Here is a 26,108-nt window from a genome sequence, read left to right as displayed (position 1 = left end):
CAAAGAGTATGAGTTACTCATTATATGTTTTTTATTTCAGTTATTCATCCTCCAAGAAAGGACATGGTCTGACGGTGAAGGTATTACTAACCCTTGTTGCATTACCCGCCGCTTACTACAATCCTAAACGCACTTATAATGATAAAGGTCATTCCACACTGTGTAAATGTCTGAACACTGCTTTATAAATTTCACTTTACGTATAACATAACTAAAATATTCCTATGTATTCGTATGTATATAATAAATTAATCGTACTGTATAAATATTAGTTTTATTAAATGTAGAATAATAATTGTAACCTATTAATTATTGTTGTTAAAAATATTGCGGATCGAAGCATGCCTGCTGAAATATTCTAATACAATGCTGGTATGGCTTATACTGATATATTAAATGTGTATTTAAACCATAAATAATAGAAAAGTAGTTAAACAGCTTATTCTATTTATATGGAAAGTAAAAAGTACCTATTCGTAGCAGCATATGTATTGAAATTTTAGATCGGTTTGTTCCTTGAGTTCAATTAATATTCTTTTTATGTTTTTCCTAAATTTTTTCACTAAACTTTATCTATTTGGGTAAGTAAAATATTTGTTTCTTTATACAATTGAAAAATATAATACAGAAAAAAAATATAGCTTTTGAAAATATTCATTTCACTAAAAGAAATACGAAGAGGTTAAGAAATATATTTCGACTGGATAAAAACCGAGTGCTTTCAGCGAACGAGAATCTAAATCTGAAAGAAAATATTTCAGTGGAACACAAGCTGGTTGTAATTATTCCCCTTTTCGCTTTCGCCCCCCTCGGATCGGAGGCAAGAATCGCTCTCGAGGCCACACCTTTGAAAAATATGGTACCTCATAACTCTCCAACACAAAAAAGCGGTAATTTAATGCGATCCCTTAAAATAATATGTAAAAATACGCGCCCTGGATGGGCTACTCGGCCCATTTCGGACGATTTCGGTCAATTTCGACCCGTTCCGACCATTAAGGGGCCCATCTTTCGCGCCGTTATCTGGCCCCCGCGAATAAATCGTCATATTATTTCTCCGTGCGAAATATTATTTTCCATATCTAATCAGTGGGTCGAGAAATATTGAGGCGATATGGGAATCATGTTTATGCGTTACATCGACCCTGAAGGTGGAAATATTGGCGAGGCCTCGTACCTCATGTTAGGGTGAATTGGAGCAGCCGTTTTATGTCTTAGGTTATGAATCCAATATCTTAGATAATGTTCCTCTTATTGAATATTACGCCACTACCTCTATCTTCTGTATGTTCATCATTTACTCTCATACCGTACCTTTATTATTCTCTTTCCTATATAAACTTTAGTAATACAAGTAAATAGCTTAACTACTTCTTACTAAAACTGTTTCCCTCAAGTGAATGAATAATTACTTATTTTAAGATTCATCTGCGTTGGAATTAGTAATTATAATTTTAAATACAAAATGTAGTCTAAAATTTGCTGAAAATCAGCGACGGTCCGGTTAATGAGTAGTTGGACGATTTGAACGTCTCAGCAAATCCCGTTACGGCTTCCATTACTGACGTCGTCTGAGAAAGGCTTTTAAATTTCAAAAGCGCCCTACGAAACTCGAGGCAAGTGCTCGACGAGTCGTCCGCGGTGGCTCGACTCGAAGATTTTAATCAAGAAATCTTTGTCGCACGCTTAATCAAAGGAGAAACTTAAATAGTTGGGCACGTCATCGCCGGACACTCGAAACGTCGCTTCGCCCTTCTACTAAATGTTGATGTTTCATTACAAAGATATTATTTGATACACATCAGGTTACGAAATTGTACTACATATTATGCAATAATTGTAAAGGAACACTTTCACATAATCGTATTATTATTTATGTTTAATCACACTTCATACTGATATTATAAAAGTGAATGGATAGATGGATGTTTGAAGGTATCTTCAGAACAGCTGCACGGATCTCGCTGAAATTTGGCACACACGTAGAACACAGCCTGGAAGAACACGTACCCTACTAATTAAGTTTTTCTTTAATTTCGCGCGGACGGAGTCCAGCTAGTGTAAATGTAAATGTTTTTGTCGTTGGCAGATGTCATTGTAGGCGCTAAACAGTCAACCTAAGACACATGTTGACACTCCGACCGACGTAAATACTTTTGTGTTATCGCGTAAATGAGTAGATGTATATTTTATAAAGTATTAATTAATTCTTTAGTTAAATACAACAATATTCGCTTCAATACATTGAATAGAAAGATACAATTCATAATTGAATCAATTATACAAATTTGATTCATTGAATAAAGTTACTGTAGAATTGTAATTTGTCAGCAAATTGATTTAAAGTATCTTAATGTAAAGACGTCATTTACATTTGACGCTCTAACAGTTTGCTTCGAGTTTCTGTTTTAGAATTTATGATTATTTGAAATTAAATATTATTTTCATGATTTTCTTTTATCGATACAACGAAGTATGAAGTCTTAAGATTAACTCCCTACTTGCACACAGATATATAATCTAGCTAAACATATTTTATATATTTCAGATGCTCGAAATTCTCGTATCGATAAGAAATATTGATCAATAATTAATACGAACGGCGAATGAACGGCTTTAATATTAAAGCGAATATTTCCACTTTAACTAAAAGGAATTCCGATAGGGACCCTCCATATACACTACTAATTAACCGTTACCCAATTACAAAAGCCTTCTGTTTAAATATTGATACTTTATTACAATGAGGTAAGAAACTAGACGAAGTTTTTGGTATCGATTTTTATAGCATCGAGTACGTACGGCGTAGAATCGATTGTATTGTGTTACATTTGTGGACTATGCGGTCACACCGCGTCTGGCTGCGGTTTAGGCAATTTTAGTCCTTATTTGTGGACCGAATTTAACAATTAGCTACCAATTTAAACATAATGTGTTAATATAAACTCTAAGCAGATATGTACATTTTATAATTTAAATTGTAAAAACACTACTTTTAGAAGTTAAAGGGAAAATAAAATGGCTGTAAAATTCTGGTATCTGTTTAAAAGAATGCCTTTATAAATTACACGAAGAAAAAGCGATGCTAGATTTTTAAAGGCTAATTTCGCGTGATCAGAGTACATTAGTCTTGCAACACAAACAGAACGTTCGGTATCAGACTGACCTGCGGAGTCCGGAGCCTTTTTCTCATTAAAGAGCGGAGTGCCGCTTCCGTACCGATAGTAGATATTCCCACGATCATTTAAACGACTAACCGGCCTAAATTAGAAACGTTTACTGTCTGATTTTTCCTTTTAACGCTTTTATACCTATTCTAGAGACATTTGGACAATTGATACCAATGACCCTTCTAACTTTATTTACTTAAAGAGGCTTATTTAGCCGATGTTAATACAAAGTGTAGTATAGTAATAGTGGCGGTGCTGCAAATTCCAAGTATCTTTAAATACGATTTTAATCCTATCCCTCAACCTTTGTCTTATTGCTACAATGCTGCTGGTAGATACAAACTCGTGTCATGTTATTAGCACTTTAAACTAGAAGCAGAGATATAGTTTTGCTTTTTCCTTTATAAATGCTTAGGAAAAGTCTGCCAAAGTTCATAGCGGAAAATCGTACTTTCATCTAAGGCTTTAAGGCTCAATAACTTGTGTCGTCGCGATCACAATTCGCCTACATAATACAGGTAGGCTAGCCCCTGAAAATGGAAAGTCCCGACCATGTACTCGACAATCGCCTTTAGCGTTTACTTTTCAAGTTTGAATTTTGCCTGCATAAAACACACGCCCAAGATAATCTTGTTCGGGAGTCATTTTTGACCAATTTCCCTCGGTATTGAAAAATGTTTTATAGAGGCTGACGTCACAAAGTCGTCTACTACCTTTGTACGTTGCATTTTGCTCGCTTTGGCTCTGTTTTCTATTCGATGCCGGCTTCGTTGCCATTATTTGCTTCCGAACGAGCCGACAATAGAACCTTGTAAATTTATGCGAGCAACTTTCGTCTTTATACAATTATTCAAGCTAAGCTTCGGGCGTTCTTAAGAGAAATTTTCTCTGTGAAATTAATTACAATAAATATCAACACAAACACCTGAACCTCTGCTTGTTTTGAAATTTCCAGTCGACGGATAAAGAACGGCGTTAAACAATTTCATAACGTTAAGGAAACGTTCTAATCTTATAAGAAATATGAATAGAAAAAAGGAGGTAAAATAGTCTACATTAACTTTTCAATAATACTTTAATATTTGGACTTATTTTGCGTTCATACAATTGTTTCTTACTTCATACACCATGAGATAACACAGTCGCGATTTTTTTCGCACAACTCACAACAAATGCAATGGAATGATTAAGTTTGGCAGACGCGACGCATTTTAATACGAAACAACTGCATTGCGATAGCAAATTGTATAATGACCACACCTCGGCGCTGCAGAGGCGACGCTCGCAGAAAAACGACAGCGAAAATTGCAACTGCAAACGAACGAGGGGGTACAGTTAAAGCGATAACTATTTAATTGTTCATTAATTACTGGAACGGTCGAATCAATTCTCTCGTTTATCGAAAACTTTTTCATTTGACTGTACTCGATTTTTAATTTATGCTCGCCTTTCCAACCTTTCTAGAGGAGGAGCGCGTAATATCGGAATTAATTTGTTTCCGATAAATTTTTAGTAGGAAATGAATATTTAGTTGAACTTTTACTTGGAAGAAAAGCGTAAGTTAATTTTAAATATTTTTCATCAAGCTCATTTTCTATTTAAATTCATATCTAAGTTGACATGTTATTATTATTTTAAATTAATAGTAAAATCTCTATCGCTTTATGTTGTTGACTGTACGCTCTATTTAAGTTTACTGAACCATGAAACATATGCGCGCATTTAAACAAGAGATGTCTATCATCGAGCTAAGCAATGACGCTTGCCTGTTGTCAATTATTACAAAACACATGTCACTCGGCTTCATAATCCCTAACGCGCGGGCATTAGGCGATGAAAAGCCAACAAGCTTTACAAACCACGGGGATGGTATAACGCCCATAAAGTTTGATTCACACGAGGGCAGGACAGTAAAGCAGAGCAGTAAACATTCCAGTAATGTAATTGCAGTAAGTCTAATAAGTGTGCATTCTAATAATAGCTGTACTTTACTGCCTATTTCTCTGCTTATCCATCCCTCGTATGAAACTAGAAGTCGCACACGTGGCAACAAACGATCGGTGAAGAGACTCCCGTAAATCAAACGAGTGATCTAAATACGTCATCGCAACAATAAAGATGGCAGCTGATAATTTCGAATTTGAAGCTCGCGCTGGCAATAAGAAGGCGGGTGATACACGGGGAATGGGTCCCCGAACGGCCGTTACCGGAGCGCGGAATAACGTCGCATTTTCACTGGCATTTTGATAAGGAACGGCTTTGCCCTGTCACGTTGTCTTCGCAGTAGATTATGAATTTGCACCTGTGTTTCTTTAATATTTTTTGTATATGTAGCACCCATATCATTTTATCCAATCGAGGTAAAAGCAGAGGTTTCTAGTATAGTCACCTATTATTAATAATAACAGAACGGGGGCTGACAAATTGTTTATTTTTAATATGATCATTCATCAACGTGTTAAAATTCGAACTTAACTTATTCTCTTGTTGGTTTATCTGTTCTAGTTCTACTACACAAATATTTTTTATCATGGTATACTAAATTTCATTCAAAATTTTTTTACGCTTGTTAGTCGACATTCAAACGACTGTTTGATGAAACAAAATATTTTCCGAAAGTAAGAAAGAAATAAGAATCACTCAAATTTGTGAACCGTGACATCAAACATCGAGCAACACTACAAAGTGGCTGGAGTCAAAGAGCTCGTTATGAATGAACTCGTTCCCTTGTAATTTATACACACTTACTCGTAAAAGGTACAATGCGTTCACAGATGCCATTGTGAGCTATGGATGAACGTAAACCACACATGTTCCTCTATTTCCAAACTGATCAAATTAGTGATGTGAAACGTCGAATACAATTTTAATGGTCTTCAACAAGAAGCTTCCCAAATATTTTCATATGAATTGATTTGTGGTGATAAAAATATATTAGCATTTTGCACAAGGACCTTTAATCAAATGGATTTGGGTTTAACGACCTCTTGATATAGGTAGCAGCGACTCTAAAATGTCGTTGTTCTTTAAGAAAAAGAAAGAAACGTTAAAAAAATGACAAAATAATCGATTTACTTTAAACGTTACAAAAACGCGTTATTCAATAGACAACACTAGTCGAAATAGAGACATAAAGATAACTTTACGTTCGTATTTTGGTCCGCGTCTGAGATATGCGACGGTTTATTGTTTAAAACGCGACAAAAGTTTTTTTAAGTACGCTTTTAGGTTCTCGGCTCACTCGCTTTCAATTCTGTATTTACGACTCCGCCTCTATACTCGTAGCTGGATTTGGAGTAAACTTTTGAACGACTTAAATCACCTGTCGAGTGATATCTTCGAAAAGTATATATTAATAGCATACTAAATTTTACGTGAATTTGTTTAAAAATTTGATTCTAACAAATGTTTCATTTTTGAAACAATAAACTAAATAGTACAGATAACTTGAATAAATATTACGCTACAAATATCTGTTTGGGCTTGGTGACAGACTAGCAATGACCCGCGACTTTGCCCGCAAATAAAATAAATATAACATTTGTGACTCCCCACAGTGAAAGAGTTATTTAAATTGGTTCAGAGAGCATATTCAATACAAACAAACAAACAAACAAACAAATCCTTACCATAGTAAGGTATAGATGATGAAGTAATTTACGAGAAAAACGAGAACGAAGTCCAACATTAATAGAATTATTTACGCGAATACAAACAATATTCTTGTCCTGTATTCAATTAAATTTATAAATAGCGTAAAATATTAGCTTCTCCATTTAAATGTATTCACTGCGACAAACCATCAGCTACCACCAGAATTGTGTCAATTCAGTCTAAGAATAAATTCCGGGAAGTAAAAATACGAGATCGCCTCTAAGGCGTCCCCGGATCCGCCTACGTGTCACCTATCCAGCCAATGTAGACCTTTATCGTAAGCCATTTAATCTACGCCTAGAGGTCCGAATACATTGGTCAATTGTATGCTCTCTATTTTTATTTCTATTTATCAACACTTTATCTTGCCACCAACGCTGCTTACCCCTATACATATCGGCGTTATGATATTGACACTTAAATGTGTAGTCCTATGGGATGAATTCACGACTTTATGGTGGGCCGTGTCACTTGTAACAGTTTATGGGCACCCAGCATCGCGGCGACTTTTAGGCCTTTTATCTCCCATCTCTGATATACATGTAAAGTGAAACCGATGTTTATATGCATATGGAAAGTATGTTGGCTATCTATAGTTGGCTGAAGTGCTCTACATTGATCACTGAAGATATCCGACACTGTGGCGGTTTACTGGCACAACACTAGTCTCATTAAAATATCGACACTTATGTCCCCTCACTAACACAGTGGGACACTTGACTTTGTAATGAAAGCGCGCCATTCGTGCGAAAGGATTCTTACTAATAATGTCTTAAAGTACTTAGTAATGTGTGAAAAAACATTGCGAAAATTATTTCATTCTGAACCATTTCATGTGTTTATACACACTTACATATGTTAAAGTAAGTAATAAACGGTTAAAACATCTATTAAAGCGGACTTTACTAAAATGTTCTAGTAAAAGAGAAACTTAGAAAATTTAACACTAATTTTATTTTCTCCAATTTCGGTACAAACTTCGCATACGCTGGCACTAAACGGCACACTACATCGACTATTACTAAAATGTTTGATACAATTCCTACATAATTAACCGTGTGACCGCCGGCGTTAGGCTGCTGCAAATTAAGGCAAATTCGTGCAATATTTAAAAGCATTTCATGAATTTCAATTGTATTAAATGCGGCCTCATTATTATCATGAAATGTGTGCAAACATTTGTTATCTAAATGTTTCTTATATTATTTATGTGTTTTTCAAACTATAGTTGTATTATTTATAGTTTGAATATATGTTTATTATGTATTATTTATTATGTCGTAAGTTTGTCTCCTGTGAATAATAATTAAGATCTTAATGGGAACAATTATATTTCTAGAAGTTAACTCGACGATTTAATGATCATTTTCAAAATTGTTAATTGGTAAGAACGAATGTTTTTAATACAAACGTAAAGGTTTACTTAAGAACAGACAGACGGACAGACAACAAAGATCCTATAAGGGTTCCGTTTTTTTTTCAAGGTACGGAACTCTAATTATCTATTTAAATTAATTTTATTCTAATTTAAATTAACAGAGCCAAAAACATAAAGCTGTTACATACGTTCACATCATTAACACAATACGATGCGTAATCGTTCATGCTACAGTAATTTTATTCCTAATTATTTCGCGGATTCGATTGGCGCAGAACAGAGCGCATTGGCAACAGCGGGCTTGTATTTTGGACTGGACATAAATTGGTAATGTGGCTTCGGTTCGCATCCGATGATTAATTGACCCGATCTGACCTCACAATTACTTCAATTATTTACCTCCGGCTTACTGCTACTGCGCCATTCGATAACTTCTCATCTAATTTGAATTACGACCGTTACTACCATTGTTGTATTTAATTACGATCGAATTTACATCGGTATGTTTTAATATAGACATTTGATATTTGTGGCATTTTTAGTTTTTTTTTCATTTAGATTTCAAAAATAGCTTTCTGTGAACACTAATTGACTTTTAACTAGCCTAGAAATAGATTAAATTGAAAAATCTAACAATACTAACATAATTTATGCTGTTCTAAAGATATGTTACTATGTTAAGATGTTAGTAATCGAAGATTTACTTTAAAATAAAAATATTATTATAAAAATAAAAAACATAGCGATTACATCGATTTAGATATAGATGAATATCATGTTTACATTTATTAATTCTAAGTCGTACAAAATAACTAAAAATTAATCGGAATGTTATCAACTGCGAAAGGACTGTATCACACGAGGTAATCGATCAAAAGATAACTTGAACGTTTAAACTTTCAACTTTATTCCCATCGATACGATCTAAGTTCTTCTGAAAGATCTCAGAGCGACTACGAAGATTTATTTAATTCAATTTAAACACTTTGTCTCTTCGTATTTTGAAGTTAAGCCGGCGACTTGTATTTATCTCAAATTGTAACATTTATTTGGCGTGTGTGCGTAAACATAAGGCAACGTCGCCTACATTACAGGGCCCTCGCTCTCCTTATTTCCTCCACTTTGTAATGCTCGAGCTTATAATTAACTAAATTAGATTTTGTTCGACTTAATTGAAACGTTATTCAAGTTTAAGCATCAAATTTCAAGAAAGACGACATAAATTGTTGTAAGATTTCAATATTAGGAAATTTATCTTTCTGTTATATTCATGATTACTGTAAAAACATAATTAAATAGGTGACCACGGAAGGCATCAGAAACATGGAGTGCACTCCCTCCAGGTGGGCTGACAACTCAGGACGTACTCGTTGAATGCGAAGGCGGAGGACTACATTCTGTGGAAGCCCTTTGGCCTGGTTTAGGCAAAAAAATGCTGATGTTCATGATAATGGTTTCTCATAAACTTTGAACTAATTAACTTTCATATATTGAGGTTAGGAAGGTCACATTTTAAATACACGTTTTCAAATACAAAATGTGCTACATAATAATTTAATTACTTAAATACTAAAATAAACGTTCTATGTACTTGACCTAGATATGAACACATACAATATAATGAGATCAATATTAGACAAGTTAAACAAATTAACAAGATGTAGTGTAACCGCTCGACATAAAGCTCTAAAACCTCACTTTGATGTTAGATTATTTGAAACATAAACAAGTCGTCTAATTAGCGGAGTATAAGCGGATCACAGCAGTTTTCGGTTAGTTCTAGTTAATCTATTGAGTTGGTGATTGATGTCTCACTGAGTGACGGCATTACGGTTTGTTGGCATTGTTTACGAAGTAAAATGAACAGCTTAGGAACACAATTGAACATATGGGCATTATATGATTTGAGCATAATAACATCTTGAATTGTTTAAACTGACTGAGATATTATTATAAACTAATTGACTAAGTTTTTTCCGGTTAAGACACCAACTAGGTTCCGACGCCCTTACAGCCGCGCGTGTGCGCCCTGGTCCGCGTCGCGAAGTCACTTGACCGCAAATACAACCTAGATATTTTTAGGCAATAGTCTAGTGTGTAAAAGTTTTGTTGCTAGTGTTGCAACCAAGAGCCTATGCTCTCTATGACATTCAAATTTAATACATTCCCTTTGATTATTACAATTGATTATGTCCGTTGTCATACGTCACCATTCGAACTAATTAAGATCATTCTACCGAATAACCCCGAAACGCAGTAAATTAAAACTTCTCTTACCCTTGAGAATAAATCTTGAAAGTCCAAGTTACCCATTGCAGTGACATAGGCTCAGAGTGGAGGCCAATCCTACTCCCTCGAGTGACATGCCGCCGCTCTGCAGCCAGTTTGACGCCATATGCGTCCATCAAACTCATGTAAAAGCGTTAATCCAAAAATAAATTAAACAAATCCAAGTCTTATCATCAAGATATAAGGTCAACTTTCAAATGAATCAGAACATCGAGGGTCGGAGTTGGTGTGGGGTGAAGTCCCAAAGGTGACCTGCAGCGGGCTCTCATCATTTCCCCATTGTCTCGTTAGACAAAAATCAAAAACAAACACTCGCAGTTGGGATTTTCGGATCTAAGTCCGAATGATTCGCGATGATTGTGCTGATCGCTCTATGTTGTTTATTTGGTGTGTTGCGGCCAATTGTGCCCACGGGATTAGAGGTCTTTGTGATATATGAAATGTATCTATAAATACAACTGGCTGTTTACAAAGGGTTACGTAATTTATTACTTCATCGACAAAATGACTTATGAAGCCCTAAACACGATTACGATGGAAATAATAATCGCAATTCAAAACAATTAACGTAGAGAATAATTTGTCTTAGTAAGAAGAATTTAAACATCAAATCGTTTACGTTATAATTAAAACTACTGTGTGACCAAAAAGAAACAAATAATATAATAACAAATCTTTTAAATTTTGTCTTCCGCATGCCAATTAAATTGCTCAACTCATTTGGAGTACAACTCCACAAAGGTCAAGAGCGTGCCTCTTTAATTATGTTAAAATGAAAATTATTTACGATTAATTTACCAAAATCAAACTGTTAAATTAATACGAAGGAATTAATTAGTAATTAATTAACAAAATATAATTTGTAACATTGAACACTGAATATTTTTTTTACATCTATTGTTGTTCATGTTTATTTCAGAAAAAGTGTTCATCGTAAATAATATAACAAATGGGGGAATAGACAAAATCTTTACTGGCTCGTTCAATATTTGTATGAGATTCATCGCCTCTATGCATTGAGTTACTAGTGATTTCTTCGTATGGATAAATGTAATTCCTCGTTGGAATATTGCGTCTGCTATAGTGTCGCGTCGCCGCCGCACGTGATCACAATACAAACAGACCGCGTTGTTTCAGCCTCTCTTTTATGTCTATCATTTATTCTTTCGATACGCGAACGTCAGCATTTGACAACTACAGTTCATGGCGAATAAATTTTCGGTGAAATTGCTCGACTAAGATTGAGTTACGACTGTGGAAGGCGCCTTTCGACTCGGCTGTTTTGCTTGGGCTCGATAGATTTATCGTTTCGCCTTATTTTTATAACGTCCACGTTTTGCAAACACGCCTAAAGCGAAAACTTTGCAAATAAATATATTTACTCGTACAAGAAAGATATAAAACAATTTCACACTGAAGTAATCATTTATTTTATAGAGCAGTACGTATTAAACTACTTTCATGCTAATAAAAAGGTACAGCTTTTTTATTTTATAGCCGCTGTGAGTAAAACGATGAAGCTCAAGCCGTCCTCAACCTTAGCCCTTTTTATTAATATCAGACAGAGCATTTTAATTTTAATAAAACTGAACACCGGCACGCCCGACCTATTTGTCAACCTTCTTTACTTTTGCTGGCATGAAATCATACACTCCGCAAAACAGTCCCTATCCACAAGAGAAGCAATCGAAAACGTACTTTTTTAGTACACTTCTAAGAGATAAATTCGATTGTTAACTCTGCAAACGTATAGTATAAAATGTGAATTCGTCGCGACCCAACGACTACGATTTAAGCTTTTCTTCTAAAGTAATAAAGGTGTGTTTTATTTGCGCAACGACAGATTATATTTGGGATTTGGATGGCGAAACACGTAGGTACGCCATCGCTCATGTGACAAATTTGTACGTTTGCCTTAACGCGGGGCATCGTGTTTAGAATATTGTATGAACAGGTACAATTTAAAATCTTATAGATTTACATATTCAATTTACTGTAAGTAATTTTAAGGGAACAGATTAAACCCATTACCGACGTACTTTTTATCATAGACGCAAGGTAAAATTTCTTTAAAATAAGTTTACATTTCACGTCGAACTTCCAAGTTTATATAAGCAAAAGCATGATTTACCCTGTTCCTACTTTATAAATGATGGTCACAATATATTTTTGTCTTTGATATCTAGTCCACAATAAAGGGGCACTCCCATCATAATCATGTTTTTGTTTCTTTTGAGTACACAATATTTTTAAAATTAAATCTATTTTCAGTTATTTTTTATTTCGATGTAAGAAATTATGGTACAAACTGCCTACCTCCCCAGAGGCAGTCAGTTTGTCGGTTCGTTTGTAAGACTTTGTATGATTCAAACTGTAGTTTCTTTCTTGTAGTAACGAAGATCTAACAATACGTGCGTGAAGGGATTCGCGTTTATTTGTAGAATGTTTTCGCGGATTCTTCTCGGAGGTTACCCCTTACAGCTATAGACGTGATTTTGCTACGAAAGCGACTTGCCAATTGTATATTTATGAGCTCACTATTTTGTCGAATTGTATTTTGCCGTAATTCGATTTTGTTGTAACCGAATTTTGTTTTTGCATATTGTAAGAGGCCGGATTAGAATATTTATTTGTATTTCTTTTAACGTTTTGACTCATTTATTTGTATTAATATAACACAATCTGTTTCTGCAATTACGGAATTGCAGATGCGTTACCTGCTTTTAATCGACAGAGAAGAGAAAGAACAGGGCGGGACTTCTTCCTTTCCCATACTTTCCTTAAAGAAAACTGAAATAAAATGCGTAGTAGAACAAGTAAAAAATTAAGTAAATTTAAATTGAACTGTATCATTATGACATACCGCGAAATGTTTATTCAAACATAGAATGAAAAAAATCAACCAAACCCTAGCATTTCAATTGAAAATATAAACTTTAATCAATGTGCACCTCAATAAGCGTTTCCCGCGCCAAGTGAATTTAAAGAGAAACAAAAGTTTGAGAGAATCCTGGAAAAGAATTTGAGAGGCACGAGGTAAAGTCATCTACGTTCGTGGTATTCCAGTTAAAGAAAAAAAATCGTATAACTCTCTACGGGTTCTAACGAATATTTGTTCAAATACTACATACACGATTTGTTAAAAAAAATCAACTGATTTTACGACACTTAGAGGGAGAATACCAAACGATGACATCTCAGTCGTCTTAATATTTTCATCCGTTTAGGCTATACGTGGTCACAATTATCACCGCCCTGAGTCAATTGAGCAAAACTTTGAATTGTCTAACTGTTCGTAACTCTAAACTAAAATACAGGTTGGAATATATTATTACAACATTTATAGTTTTGCTGCGTACAAGTCTTTCAATATATTATCGTTTTAGAAGAGGAATACCGACAACGACTCTGACTGTACGCAGCGCACCGCATAGCTGCAATGCGGAGCGCTGCGCTGTCATTATGAGAGGCCTGCTCTCTGCACTCGCCACACAGGGGGTTGCGTTTGGCAATAAATAATACATTGCATTAATATATTACAACAAACTTTTGGTCATTGTATTTATTATTTCTATTAAACTATAATTAACAACAAAGGCCTTTAATATGAATATTTTTATTAATCGCCTCCAAAATTACTATGCTTCGTTATATTTAGCAAAAAAATAACAATAGTACCATTTTATGTAATAATTCAGGCAACGCAGTTAAAGTATTAAATTAGAAAAGTTTTTTTTTCTATCTTATTATTTTTAAATTTAGAACATGCTGTATCACCAGTCACCACGAAACGAATATCATAATCATATTTTACAAACGAAACACCATAAAAACATACTGGCTGGTTTTTTACCGGTATTAAGTAAGTAATCGAAATATGCTTGTATTCTTTTGACTCATCTTAGAACTGTAAATCATCGAAAATTAACTACGTAATTGTTCAAACGGCAAACAATGTTATAATTATTAAAATTGACCGGTCATCGTTTATCAGCGCGGACGTCCTGCGCCAGGGTATCGCGCCTTATCACCGCTAGAGGAAACAGTCACTGCTTTTATTTATGTTAGTCCCCTTCGCCCACGCTTCATACATCGGATTCTAGAATATCCACAGCTTCGATTCGCGAATATTTGCGTTTTATTCAGTTTTGCGAGATCGCGCGTAATGCGTTGCGTTTTGGTTGTTTTGGAAAATTTTCTTATCAAGTTTTTTTAAAGTGCTATTAGTCTTGTGCAAGTAAAAGTGAAAATATTTTGGATTGTTTTCACTAAAGAACAGGTAAATTCAAAATTAGATATTTCTGATTAAGTACACAGTATTAAGTTGGTTTCTGAGGTCAAAATTTATGTATAAATCATATCGTCATCCCTGCCATCTTTGACAAAATACAATATGTTTTATAAAGGCCTTAGAAACCTATGGTAAGTTGTCCAATCATAGGGGATCATTAAGCAAAGTATCGAAAAGGAATGAACTAGTGTCGGCTGAGCGCTCTTACAGCGGCAAGCGAAAACTTTTTAATTTAAAGCCAACATCTCAAGATGCCTTGTTCAAAGGATTCGAATTAAAAAATAGTTTGGACTGTACCTCATTACTGGACTACGTAATTGAGTATGCAGATTTTATATGAAAAATGTTGAAAGAAAATATTAAGCCATCTATTACAACTATTCGAAACACGTAAAAGTTTGAAATTCCAATTAGACTCAACAGCAATTGGTATTACTGCTTATTTAGTTTTTTTTTTGTGGCAGACGCGATTTATTCAACGGCAATGCATAAAGAAGTACAAGTTCATTATAGTTTCTTATATTAATATAATTAGGTAACTTAAACTTTTTTGTGTTAGAACTTTACTGAACATAAACTTTGCAATAGCCTATATTTATGTAAGTGGCATGCGCTTCACAATAGAACATTTTATTCCTTTTGTTATAGTACTTACTATAAATAAGTTTAAGATAGAGAAATATCCTAATAATACAGTCTGTAACTCTCCTAAGTTACACCTAATCAAATAACCACAAAACTTATTCAATACGATAATTAAAGACGCAATCGGAGAAACCCTTCACAAAGGAGATCCAAACAAAAAGGACAATGAGCTCGTTAGAGGAGAATTTTTGCCAAACCTCCCCCAACGAGTCGAGTGGGCTCCAGTCGGAGACGTCCGGATAAAGAATGCTAATTGTAAATAGATTACAAAAGTCGACTTGAAGTTTTTAAAAAATACATTTTTTTCCTGCCAGTACTTTTTCTAATCAACTTACAAGTGTTTCTTCCATTCTAAATTTAATTTTCAATCCTTTATGGTTTATCAAAATAAATTTCGTTCTTCAAAGATAAAATTTACATACTTTTAGATTGTTTCAATCGCTACTTTTAGTTTTGAAACGTATATTTCAAAGAGGGTAGCTTTAGTAGTGAAAATGAGTTTATATAAATGCTATTTCACATTCGAGTAATTTCTATTTGCGTAAAAACACAAGTTTAGCGGCACAGCCAGGAATTTGGGTCGGAACTTAAATTCTGCAAGTAGTAACGTTGCGTGTTTATTACTTGTTTTAACAATTTGTGTCTCAATTCTTTTAATTCAAACTATTAAAATGATTTAATATACAACCTACCTATACTATATAAACATAAATAATGTCACAACTTAGTAAAACATATGAAGGTTTGAATTTAAATATGAAGATATATTTTTCTCATGTGTAATTGATAATTTCCCTCGTACGAAGTTGTCGTTGGATTCAAAGGAAACTGTAATAATAATAATTCCTTATAAAGGTATTTATGAACGTAAAAATCTCAACGTATATGTAAAAAAAAATTGTCGCAAAGTCGACAGTCTTTCATTAAATAGCGAGCTTTTTGATACAGAGTTAAGCCTCGAGTATTTATTTGCGTTTCGGGAGAAAGACGCAGTATTACTTAATAAAGGTCTGCGTACATCAAAGCCACGTACGGTGATTACAGGTAAATGAATATTCGGTCACACCGCTCTAATATTTTTTCTCCTTTCTCGTTTATAAAAGTTGTATATATTTTCTTTCGCATTATTAGATTTTCCCACAGTACATGTAATAATTTAAAGTATGGGACTTAATTAAAAAAAAAATTACGATTAATGCGATGATCACGTGCCAAATTTAATGGACAATTTCTCTGGTTTAAAGAACTAAGTTACACTTAACAAGTATATGTTACTTTGTAAGTCCCGCAGCTAAATGTTAAATAAACAAATATGATCTTAAAATATCGGGTGAATCAGATGTTTCCCTTAATATTCGTATGTGTTTATTGTCGATATTTTATTTAGAAAAAAGGGGAAGAAAAAGGAAAGATAATTTCCATTGTATACTTTATCATACACCGAAGCTTTATTATTTCTAATTACATCCGCTGTTCCTGCTTGGATTCTTTTTTGTGGCTTCCGCGCTTTTGTTATTTGTTTTTGATCGGGTTTCTTTCAATCTCTCGCAGGTAATAAGTAATGTACGAAACGATTTTTGTCAGAATCTCAAAATGTATTGCTATTATACGCTGTTCATATTACCATCTTCATTATGTTTATCGACTTGGATTTTTTAAAGTCAAATAATTTGTTTTAAGTGTGTTATTTCAAGTATCATATTACTATCGGATTAGTCTTCTTTGTTTTAAACACAATATCGAATACTCCTAAAGTTAACCACTTTTGAAACCACAAGCTTCTCACGGTTCACGGACTTTAGAGAATCTTATACGAATGTAGAAACCTTATAATGATAGCCAAGAAATTGTTTTTTAAAGGTCAGGATTTTTTTCACGATATTATTACCATATTATTTTTCATTTTATTTAATAAGATTTAAAATTCGTATGAAGCTGACAAAAATTTTTCGCCTTTACGATATTACTGGATAGGAGATATAGCATATCCCCGTGTAAGCCATAATATCTTAATAATATTTATTTACTAAATCATCTAAAGTTTTATGTGCTCAACAGCCTCGGTCCAGGTCTTTACTTTATTTATAACCTCTCACTGAGTGGTAATAAACATACTTGTATTGTTTGTGTCAGGCCTGGGCCGACTGCAGCCGTACGGCTCTGGCAGCGGCTCCAGCAGCGGCAGCGGGCGGCGCCGCCGCGCGCGCGGCTTTCCCCCCTCGCCTCCCTCGCCCGCCGCACCCGCCACACCCACATCGGCATCCGACAACGCCTCTGACGCCACGCTCACCGACTCCGAGCTGCCGCTCGCCAGGGACTCCACTCTGCTCGTGCATAACGGTCAGTATTCTTTGTTAAAGACATCCTTTTATAACCTCCAGAAAAGGATTTCTAAAATATATTCAGGACACAGAATAATACATATGGGATAGGATCGTGCAACGGACAGAACCACGATTTCTCAACGTAATATAGTAAACGTAACATTTATACATAGACGTGATCAGTTCGTTCTTTTACCTGCTCATATTACTATGAAGAACAAAAAACAATAAGTATCGAGTTGGGAACGTGAGAACGTTTGAAACATATGATTGGCGAAAACAAAAGCGAAATAAAGATCAATTCCGATGAAACTCAAAGAACATTCGACATGTAAAGACTAGAAGCATAACTGTAACGCCCGTGTTTCATGGCACTCTTTTATATTCTACAAAGGCACAGAAACACGCGGACATATGAGACGCGATGCGTCGATACTTAGTTTGAAACAACTTCCATATTTTGTTGTACATTTTGAAACACCTCTGGAAGTACGAACTTTGTTTATATCGAAGTCCTATCTTACTGATTCCGTTTTATTTCCTTTGTGGAAAGATAAGATTACAATTCTGTACACGAAGCTTCTAAATAGCTGGCTAAAATAAATAGGAATGCGCAGAGAGTGATATAATTAAGATAGACATTGCCTATTCATAAAAACAATCAACTTGAATTAATGTAATACTTCATTGAACGTACTGCGAATTCTGGAAACCGGACCTTGTTAATGTTATATGAGTAGATTGTAATGGTTATTAAAAAACTTCTCCTCTAAAATACGCACCAGGACCAATTTGTTTTACATGCCAGAGATTAAACGGTAATTGTATCTTGTTATACAAATGTTTGGGAAACATTACCGATCCCATCGCATGTTTTCAATGTTCCCGGTAACTTTTCCAACGGTTTTCGGGGACCCGTGTTTGTTTACGTTTAGTTTTTGGGTCACAATTTAAACTATCGTTGCTTTTATATGTCGTTTAGCGGAACATCCGTCCAGCGCCGCATGGCTTGTACATCTGACCTTTTGTTTACCAAATTTATTTTGCTTCTCTCGAATATTCCGGGATAATTTGTAAGGGTATAATTAAAGTGGTGTTTAATCTTTAATTTCGGGTCTAGTGACATTAGTTTACTTCATTTTATGCGGCACCTTCATTAAAGTAAGTACTTTAATCCTTAGACCCTTGTTTCTCGTGTAGTTTATATGTTTATTTGAGACATTAGGCATCTTTAACTTTAATAATATTGTCTAGATCTGAATAGAATCGTATTACATCTACAGTTTATAGTTTTTATTATTTACGAGCAGTTACCCCGTCTGCGCAGTAATTAAATAAAACTTAATTATTAGTCATGTGTTCTTCCAGACTATGTTCTACATGTACTATACTAAATATCTATATCTGTATGCTTGAGACCTTCTAACAAATATCCATTCAAACGTCCAAACTTTCACGTTAAAAATTATTATTCTTCGTAATTTTTAGCAAAAAGATATCCAAAGAATAAATAACCTCTTATTATTTATTTCTTGTTGTATTGTAACTTTCGTTGACTTCCATATGTTTACGTTCTTTATTTAGAACTACTGTCTTATTTATGAGTGACTGAAACAGTAGTTCGAGGGAACTCTTCGAGGATCGTCGACACGCCTAATTGATATCGAAACCACTAACATAAATCGGAATGACCTCAAATACTTCACACTTTAATGGCAACTATACTCAAATGGATTCTAATTTTATAAACAAAACTCCCATATCACAGATCGTCCGGATTCCCGTCGTAAACGAGCGACAACTCGTAAAATGGCTGCCGGGCGGCGAATGTGTTAAACAATTTGATATGCGGTAAAAACGACGTTTTTATACCGCGATATTTCGGTAGGCATACAAGTGTCGCCTTTAATTGCCTCCATTAAAAGAATGTTTGTGACGCACCGTCGAACGATAGATGGATTTGAATGCGTTCCTTTTTACCAAATACACTCTATATTAGCTGTCCCTTTCAGCAATGTGTGGTAGAAAGAGAGAAGTGATGTTTGTAATGTCAAGCGACAATACGTCCCGGAAATTCGTTAAGGACTGTAGCGACGCTTCGTTAATTTTTTACGCATGTTTGTCTAATGAATGAATGTCTTTAAATTTCCATATGTTCTTTGTATGTTTAGGACTGCTTGTGAGCTCACAGGAGTTGGTCTGTTTTCAAATAGTGATAACTTTTATTTCGACTCGGTTGTAAAGATCACTACTGGAAGTCAGCAATAAAAATTTCTCCGTTATTTGTTAAAACAGACATTTACATTTTATAGAAACCAATACCGAACACGTGTTTTCTGTTTTCTTTTTAATTTGATTTGAATTTGACTTAATTTGCCAGTTCATACTGAAACCCATTAATAAATAGGTATATCATTAACGAGAGAGCCACATTTTCTCATCTCGATTACTGTCTTACACCCTCAAATTGTGGAATTAAGGTTTCCGTATTCATCCGTCAAGAGAAAACCGTAAAAATTCGTTCACTCAAAGCGCCCCCTAATCCTGAAGACGAATATCTCAAAGTTGCGGACGGAGCGGAATAATCGAGGTTGTGAACACTAGAAAAAAAGTATAATTCGTCACTTAATCCGAGACGCCGTGTTGGGGGCCCGGTAGTAACAAATACCCTACATTACACATGACGGATGCAAGTGCCACGTTTTAGTACCGAGAATTTTGACGTAGAAAGAGTAAAGTTTTACGTTCAAGGGAAATGTGTATGAAGAACGTACCCCAACTCCTATTAGACTTACTTGCGCTTTTTTATTTATTTTTGATAAATTGACTCCAACATCGGATGCAAGAACAACATGTTTATTTAAACTATCTGTCACTCACAACTCTGTCCACGCGGAATTAAAAAAAATATTAGCAGCCTATGTGTTCTTCCAGACTATGCTCTATATATGTATGCCAAATTTCAACGAGATCCGTTCATCCATTCTAGAGTAAAAAACAAAACAACAATCATTCATCCATCTATAGTTTCGCGTATGATATTGGTAAGAAGAAAATTTTATTAGGCTAAACTTTAAAGGCGAAATAATTGGACACGAAAGAATCGTTTGAATCAATCAAATATTTCCTTATTATATTAAAGAAATGTCTCTGATCTAACGTTGTGCATACGTTTTGCTTACATCGATACCGACAGTTTGAAGCGCTTTTGGAGCGAGTAAGCAAAGGCATAGCGACTTGGATCGCGCTCAGATCGTTCGTATCAGTCCCGTTTGATAGACCAGAAAATATACAAGCCTCTTGAAAGAGCAATCCTTTAATACTAATTGAATCATAATTCCGATTGCGGGAGTTTCTTTTTATGTAAATCTCTCGGTCCGCGAAAACTCAAAGCCTCGAGAAATAGGAGCATGAATAATCTTGAGCGTTGAAAGTCCGCGGACGAAGGAGCCTTGTGTAATCGGGATTAAAATCTATTACGTTTTATTTCCTTTTATATAGCAGCAATAGCAGTTCTTTTTTGTAGCAATTTGCCGAATTATATAGATTCCTAATGGATTTTCTTGACTTTTATTTACAGAATGAAATACAGAATTTTTTTATGTAAGTAATGGTAAATAGTATACAATGTTTTCAACTGTATTAAACGTTATAATAACTGGTAGAGTTTCCAGTTGTTAATTTATAGTTTATGTAAATAATATTTTTAATAATGCTCTAGATGCTTCGGTCAAATCAAAAACAATTTGACGAGGGCGCAGGCGGCGCGGGTGATAAATCTCGAAGACAATTTCCGAAATTTTTCTATCTCGTAGATTTATACAGTAGCGTACGTCTCGCGCAAGAAAATCGCACCTACAATCCCATTATCGATCCCTATTCCAGTACAATTTGCGCCGAGCGCGAGCAATTTTCAAACTTAAATGAAAATAACGGCGACAGTGTTAGTGAAGTGCGCCTTGTTCGTAAAAATTATGTCACTTTTAACGGCACATACTCGTTTTATAGTTTGACTTTTGTCTACAAAGTCCAACCAAACAACTTCGAGTAACAATGTTTTAACAGCTTTTGAAAAACAAAACGTATAATATAAGTATTTGTTTTGAAACTCAACATTTAGATATTGTTTTGTTATCTTTAGTACTCATCGTCTCGTCCCTTTGTTTCTGTACAAAGTTAGACATTGCTCTATGTTCTTGTGAACATAATAAAATAAGAAGAAATTTCATTTAATAAAATCCCATTATAATCAATAATCGACACAAACCTTCAAACATACAAGATAATGCAAACGTACGAATGATTATAAGAATATTTCAAAATATGATTTCACATTAGTAATGCGTTATTTGGTGGAATTTGTACTTTACTAGTTATTTTAGCACTCCCATGTCTTTATGATTTCCTTCACCGAAAATGAATTTTATCATCACTAGCACCTTTCATTACGAAGCGATTCTGTCGCCAGTTTGTTGAGACGTCTCTCAATTTATCAATAGTTTCGTGACGTCACTCGCAAGCCTCGTCTTATAAAATGCGCTTTGTTTTCCTTTAAAATTTTGTGTTTCCATTTTATTCCCGCATCATTGAAATTGAAAAATCAGATGTTTAACAAAGCTTCAGTGCCGGCTGTATTCAATCTTAATCCAAATAAACCAAATCGTTGAATAAATACGTTACACAATATTAATTTCGTAATCCCCGAAAAATGCCTTTGTTCGGCTTTATGATTGAAATGAGTCCTTCAAAAAATGTAGAGCAAACGACGGGATATCAAACATTTTTTTTTTCAATAATTCGAAAAAGAATTTTAAAGGTCTATTTAACAAATGTTCATTTTTTAATAATGCTTGATGATTACTTTAAAATTAACAATAGAAAATATCATTTCATTTTTTAAATTACCTAATTTTTATCTGAAATGTAACTAAAGTCTTGTACTGTGGTAACTTTATTTTTGTTTGTGTTGTTATTGACACTGTCAGGTTGCGACAGTGCATAATAAAGGCTGGTTATGACATTTTGAGCACCAATAAACCAATATCGGCGTCATTGGTTTTCCATTTTCGCCTTAAAGCTATCGAGCGGCTATTGTTGTGTCGACCGAACGCACCGCCGCCCATTCGCTAACTGGTATATATTTTAATAAAAGACAATGCCTTTTATTTGGGCTAACGGATAAATTGTAAATTATTGGACACCGAACGTTGTAACGATATAAGTTTCTTAACTGAAATATTATTTTGCCTTCGACGTGTAGATTCTAAGTGTTTTTATAGACGACTTTATGTTCCGTTTAGAGCTACAAATTGTTCAAATAGTTTTATACTAAGCTTGCAGTAGCAAAATGTTTAATTTAAATTAAAATAACTTGAATAACGGTAAGTACAGATGTGCAAATATTTAGATATACATTTGTAGATATTACCAAGTTTAAATTTAGTACTCGTTTTTGTGAAAATTGTAGACTAACGAATGTAGAACGTTTCCCCCGGGAATAATAATTTTTCTCCGAAAACCACAAAAAAAATATAAGGTTTGGCCAAAGCTAGTCGTATTCTAATAACTTCCTCTCTCGTATCATTTCGTGGCCACTGGTCTAAAAACAAATATTTATTTAAAAGAACGAATAGCATTAATTAAGAGTCATCGTTAAGTAAACTAAACCATTAAATAAACGCTTACAGAGGTGATGAATGAATTGTACGCGAGTCAATTCTTCTTTAAACGAAATTCATTCATAACAACTTTTTAGAAAACTCTCAGTATTTTTTCCTCGAGGTCAAAACTCTGTAATAAGTTACGACAACATAATGTAACAGATTTAAGCCGCTCTGTACTCGCAACAAAAGGAAAGTAAGATTTCAAGAAAATGCGCAATTCTTTGCGACGTAAGAAATTTCCTTGTCACCCGTAAAGTTATATTTGTCGCTTCAATGATCATTATTGCGACGTTATTTAGGCGCGCTGGCTTAAACGCGGACTGCAGATGTAAGTTGGTATTGTCTGAGCAAATGGTAGGGTCCCCTCTTCTTCCCAGGAGGAGGCAAAGGAAAGTTTTTGAGTGTTATATATCGCTCGAGATTACAGCCAACTTGGGAGATGAGAATGAATTACATGTCACTTTTATTCCCGCCTTGATGTTTACATTAATTGTCTTTTAGTGTTGTAGCGTTGAATGTTTTCATTGTTATGTCTATCTATATTGTTATTGTTATTTTTATCATTGAAAATATATATTAAGAAATTCAGGTCAGACAGAACTTCTTTTTGCTCAGTTTTCATAATAAATAGTATTCACTTTCATAATTTACTATACTACATTTTTCTCAATTTATTTCACTCTATCTAGGTTTTATTACGAGTATTTTTAGTTACAGAGTTTACAGTCTGATATAAAGTTATCAGACTGGTTACTATATTAAACTAGTTGTACAACTTAGAACTTAAAATATTGGCGGCGCTGAAATAAAATTCAGGCCATACAACAGTAAGTAATTCCGCTGAAAATTCTCTGAAAAGAAGTTGTTAACAAAAATACAGCCCAACCGCCTGCGGGCGCGAGATAAGGCGCAGGATCTGCTGTAAACACCCAGCGAGCAACTGCTCACGCTGACATCAACAAGTTATAACAGAAAAGCGGTAAAGTTAAACAAATCACAACACTTATTTAGCTTTTTAAAATATGAAATTCATTAAAGTATTTAAAATTTAATTCAAATATTTACCTGATATACAGAAAACACAAATTTGTATTAAACCAGCTTTAAGGAGAAGTTTCCTTGTATATTGCACTTAGTAAAAGAAGTGAGTAAAGCAGCAATTCTTTCTTATTTTTTTCTTTGCAAACTTTTATCGTGTAACTAAAAAATAGGAAATTTATTAATTTGTAAATCGTCATGCGGGGAACATGAAGCGTTTTGACACGAAAAAGAAAATCATGTACATTAAGATTCGGTTCGCTACAGTTTGTAACTTGGACCATAAGTACATAAGTATTGGCAACCGGTGAGCGGAATTCCTAAAGATTGGTAAGTCGGGCGGCGGCGTTTCAAAGAAAACGTGTATTGATGAGTTTAATTAAACCTCGTATTTTGTTAGTCCCGGCGAATACGCGCCGACTCTCCACAGTTCGTCGGGAACTTGTTAGGAAAACTCGCGTCACGGAAATTTCAATTACTTGCCGCTTATTTTTAAGTTACAAGTAACTTTAAATGTATTCCAGTCTACCAACTTATTGAATAATCTTGAACATTTACTGTTAAAACTAAATATAGAATTATGTGCGTTAAGAAATGTTAATCACTGGTTTTTAGAAATGTAAGAATAGTTTAATGAATTACTGTTACGTGAACAATTACCACTCTTTTTTCATACAATAATATATCAGTAACTAGTATAATATAACTTTAGTGCAGATGTGGTAAATTAAATACTTATTTTATATATCTCCTCATAACTCTCGTGTTAAATTTTAGCAATTACATTTATCGCAAATTGAAGAAGGAAATTCCTTATGTTCTTTTTTATATTATTGCTGACAATTAGTGAATAATTTAAGTTACAAAATAAAAAGTGGTTAAGTATTGAAGGAACGATGTTACAGAAATATTTCAGTGCATCGAAACTCTTTGCCATAAACGGAGCGTTAATTTTATAAAACATTTCGGGTCCTCAGCTCGAGTGCGGTTTGTTTTTCGACAACTCGAAAATGGTAAACGAATCCTGTTTGTGACTTTTATTACGATCCACTCGATCCCTTAGTATGTAGTACTCCTTTACTCAGCACAAAATAAAATATAATAGTGCGTACCGAAAAAGAAAATAGTTGCCAACCTCTGTTTTCAGTTTGAATATGAAATCGATCTATTCAAGAGACTTATGCATATAACTTTAAAGTACATAAAGAGTTTATATAACTGCAATAAAATCTGTAAATGTTAATTTAATTTCGGTTAATATTTTATGCCTGTAAAGGCCTTTGCTAAAAATTGCCAACTTCATTTTTGGCAGGGCGAAGTGTCGACCACACATAGTACCGACACTTCCGCCACAAAGAGACTCCTTGTCCCTCTTCCCTATGGATCTGCACCGTAAATGCATCATTACAACTAGGGATGTAACAATCGTGATATATTTTTATCTTACTATTTTTCGCACTAACGTGAAAGTGTTAGGATCGTATTATCAAATTGGTAAATTTATACGCTCTGCTTTATAATTTTAAGAAATTATACCAAATGACTTGTTCTACATTTTTTAATAATTTATTTTGACTTTAAATTGATTGATTTAAGTATATGAAGGTTTTTTCTTAAACGTATACAATTTATGCAGCAATGAAATTGTCATTTAAA

The 26,108-nt window shown here is 34.3% G+C and overlaps 1 protein-coding gene across 3 annotated transcripts in view; it reads left to right on the top strand.

Moving 5' to 3' along the window:
- Ten-m (teneurin transmembrane protein Ten-m) overlaps positions 1 to 26,108 on the top strand; it is a 176,135-nt gene that overhangs the window by 34,855 nt on the left and 115,172 nt on the right. For all 3 annotated transcript variants that reach the window (XM_013319642.1, XM_013319643.1, XM_013319640.1), the window contains one exon: positions 17,561 to 17,767. In XM_013319642.1, the coding sequence (XP_013175096.1) occupies positions 17,561 to 17,767 (207 nt within the window). The remainder of the gene's footprint in view (positions 1 to 17,560; positions 17,768 to 26,108) is intronic.

This window comes from Papilio xuthus, unplaced genomic scaffold (assembly GCF_000836235.2).
Source record: "Papilio xuthus unplaced genomic scaffold, Pxut_1.1 DF826115.1, whole genome shotgun sequence".
Taxonomy (NCBI): Eukaryota; Metazoa; Arthropoda; class Insecta; order Lepidoptera; family Papilionidae; genus Papilio; species Papilio xuthus.
The sequence above is the reverse complement of the archived record's forward strand: the minus strand, read 5'-3'. Positions and strand labels throughout refer to the sequence as shown.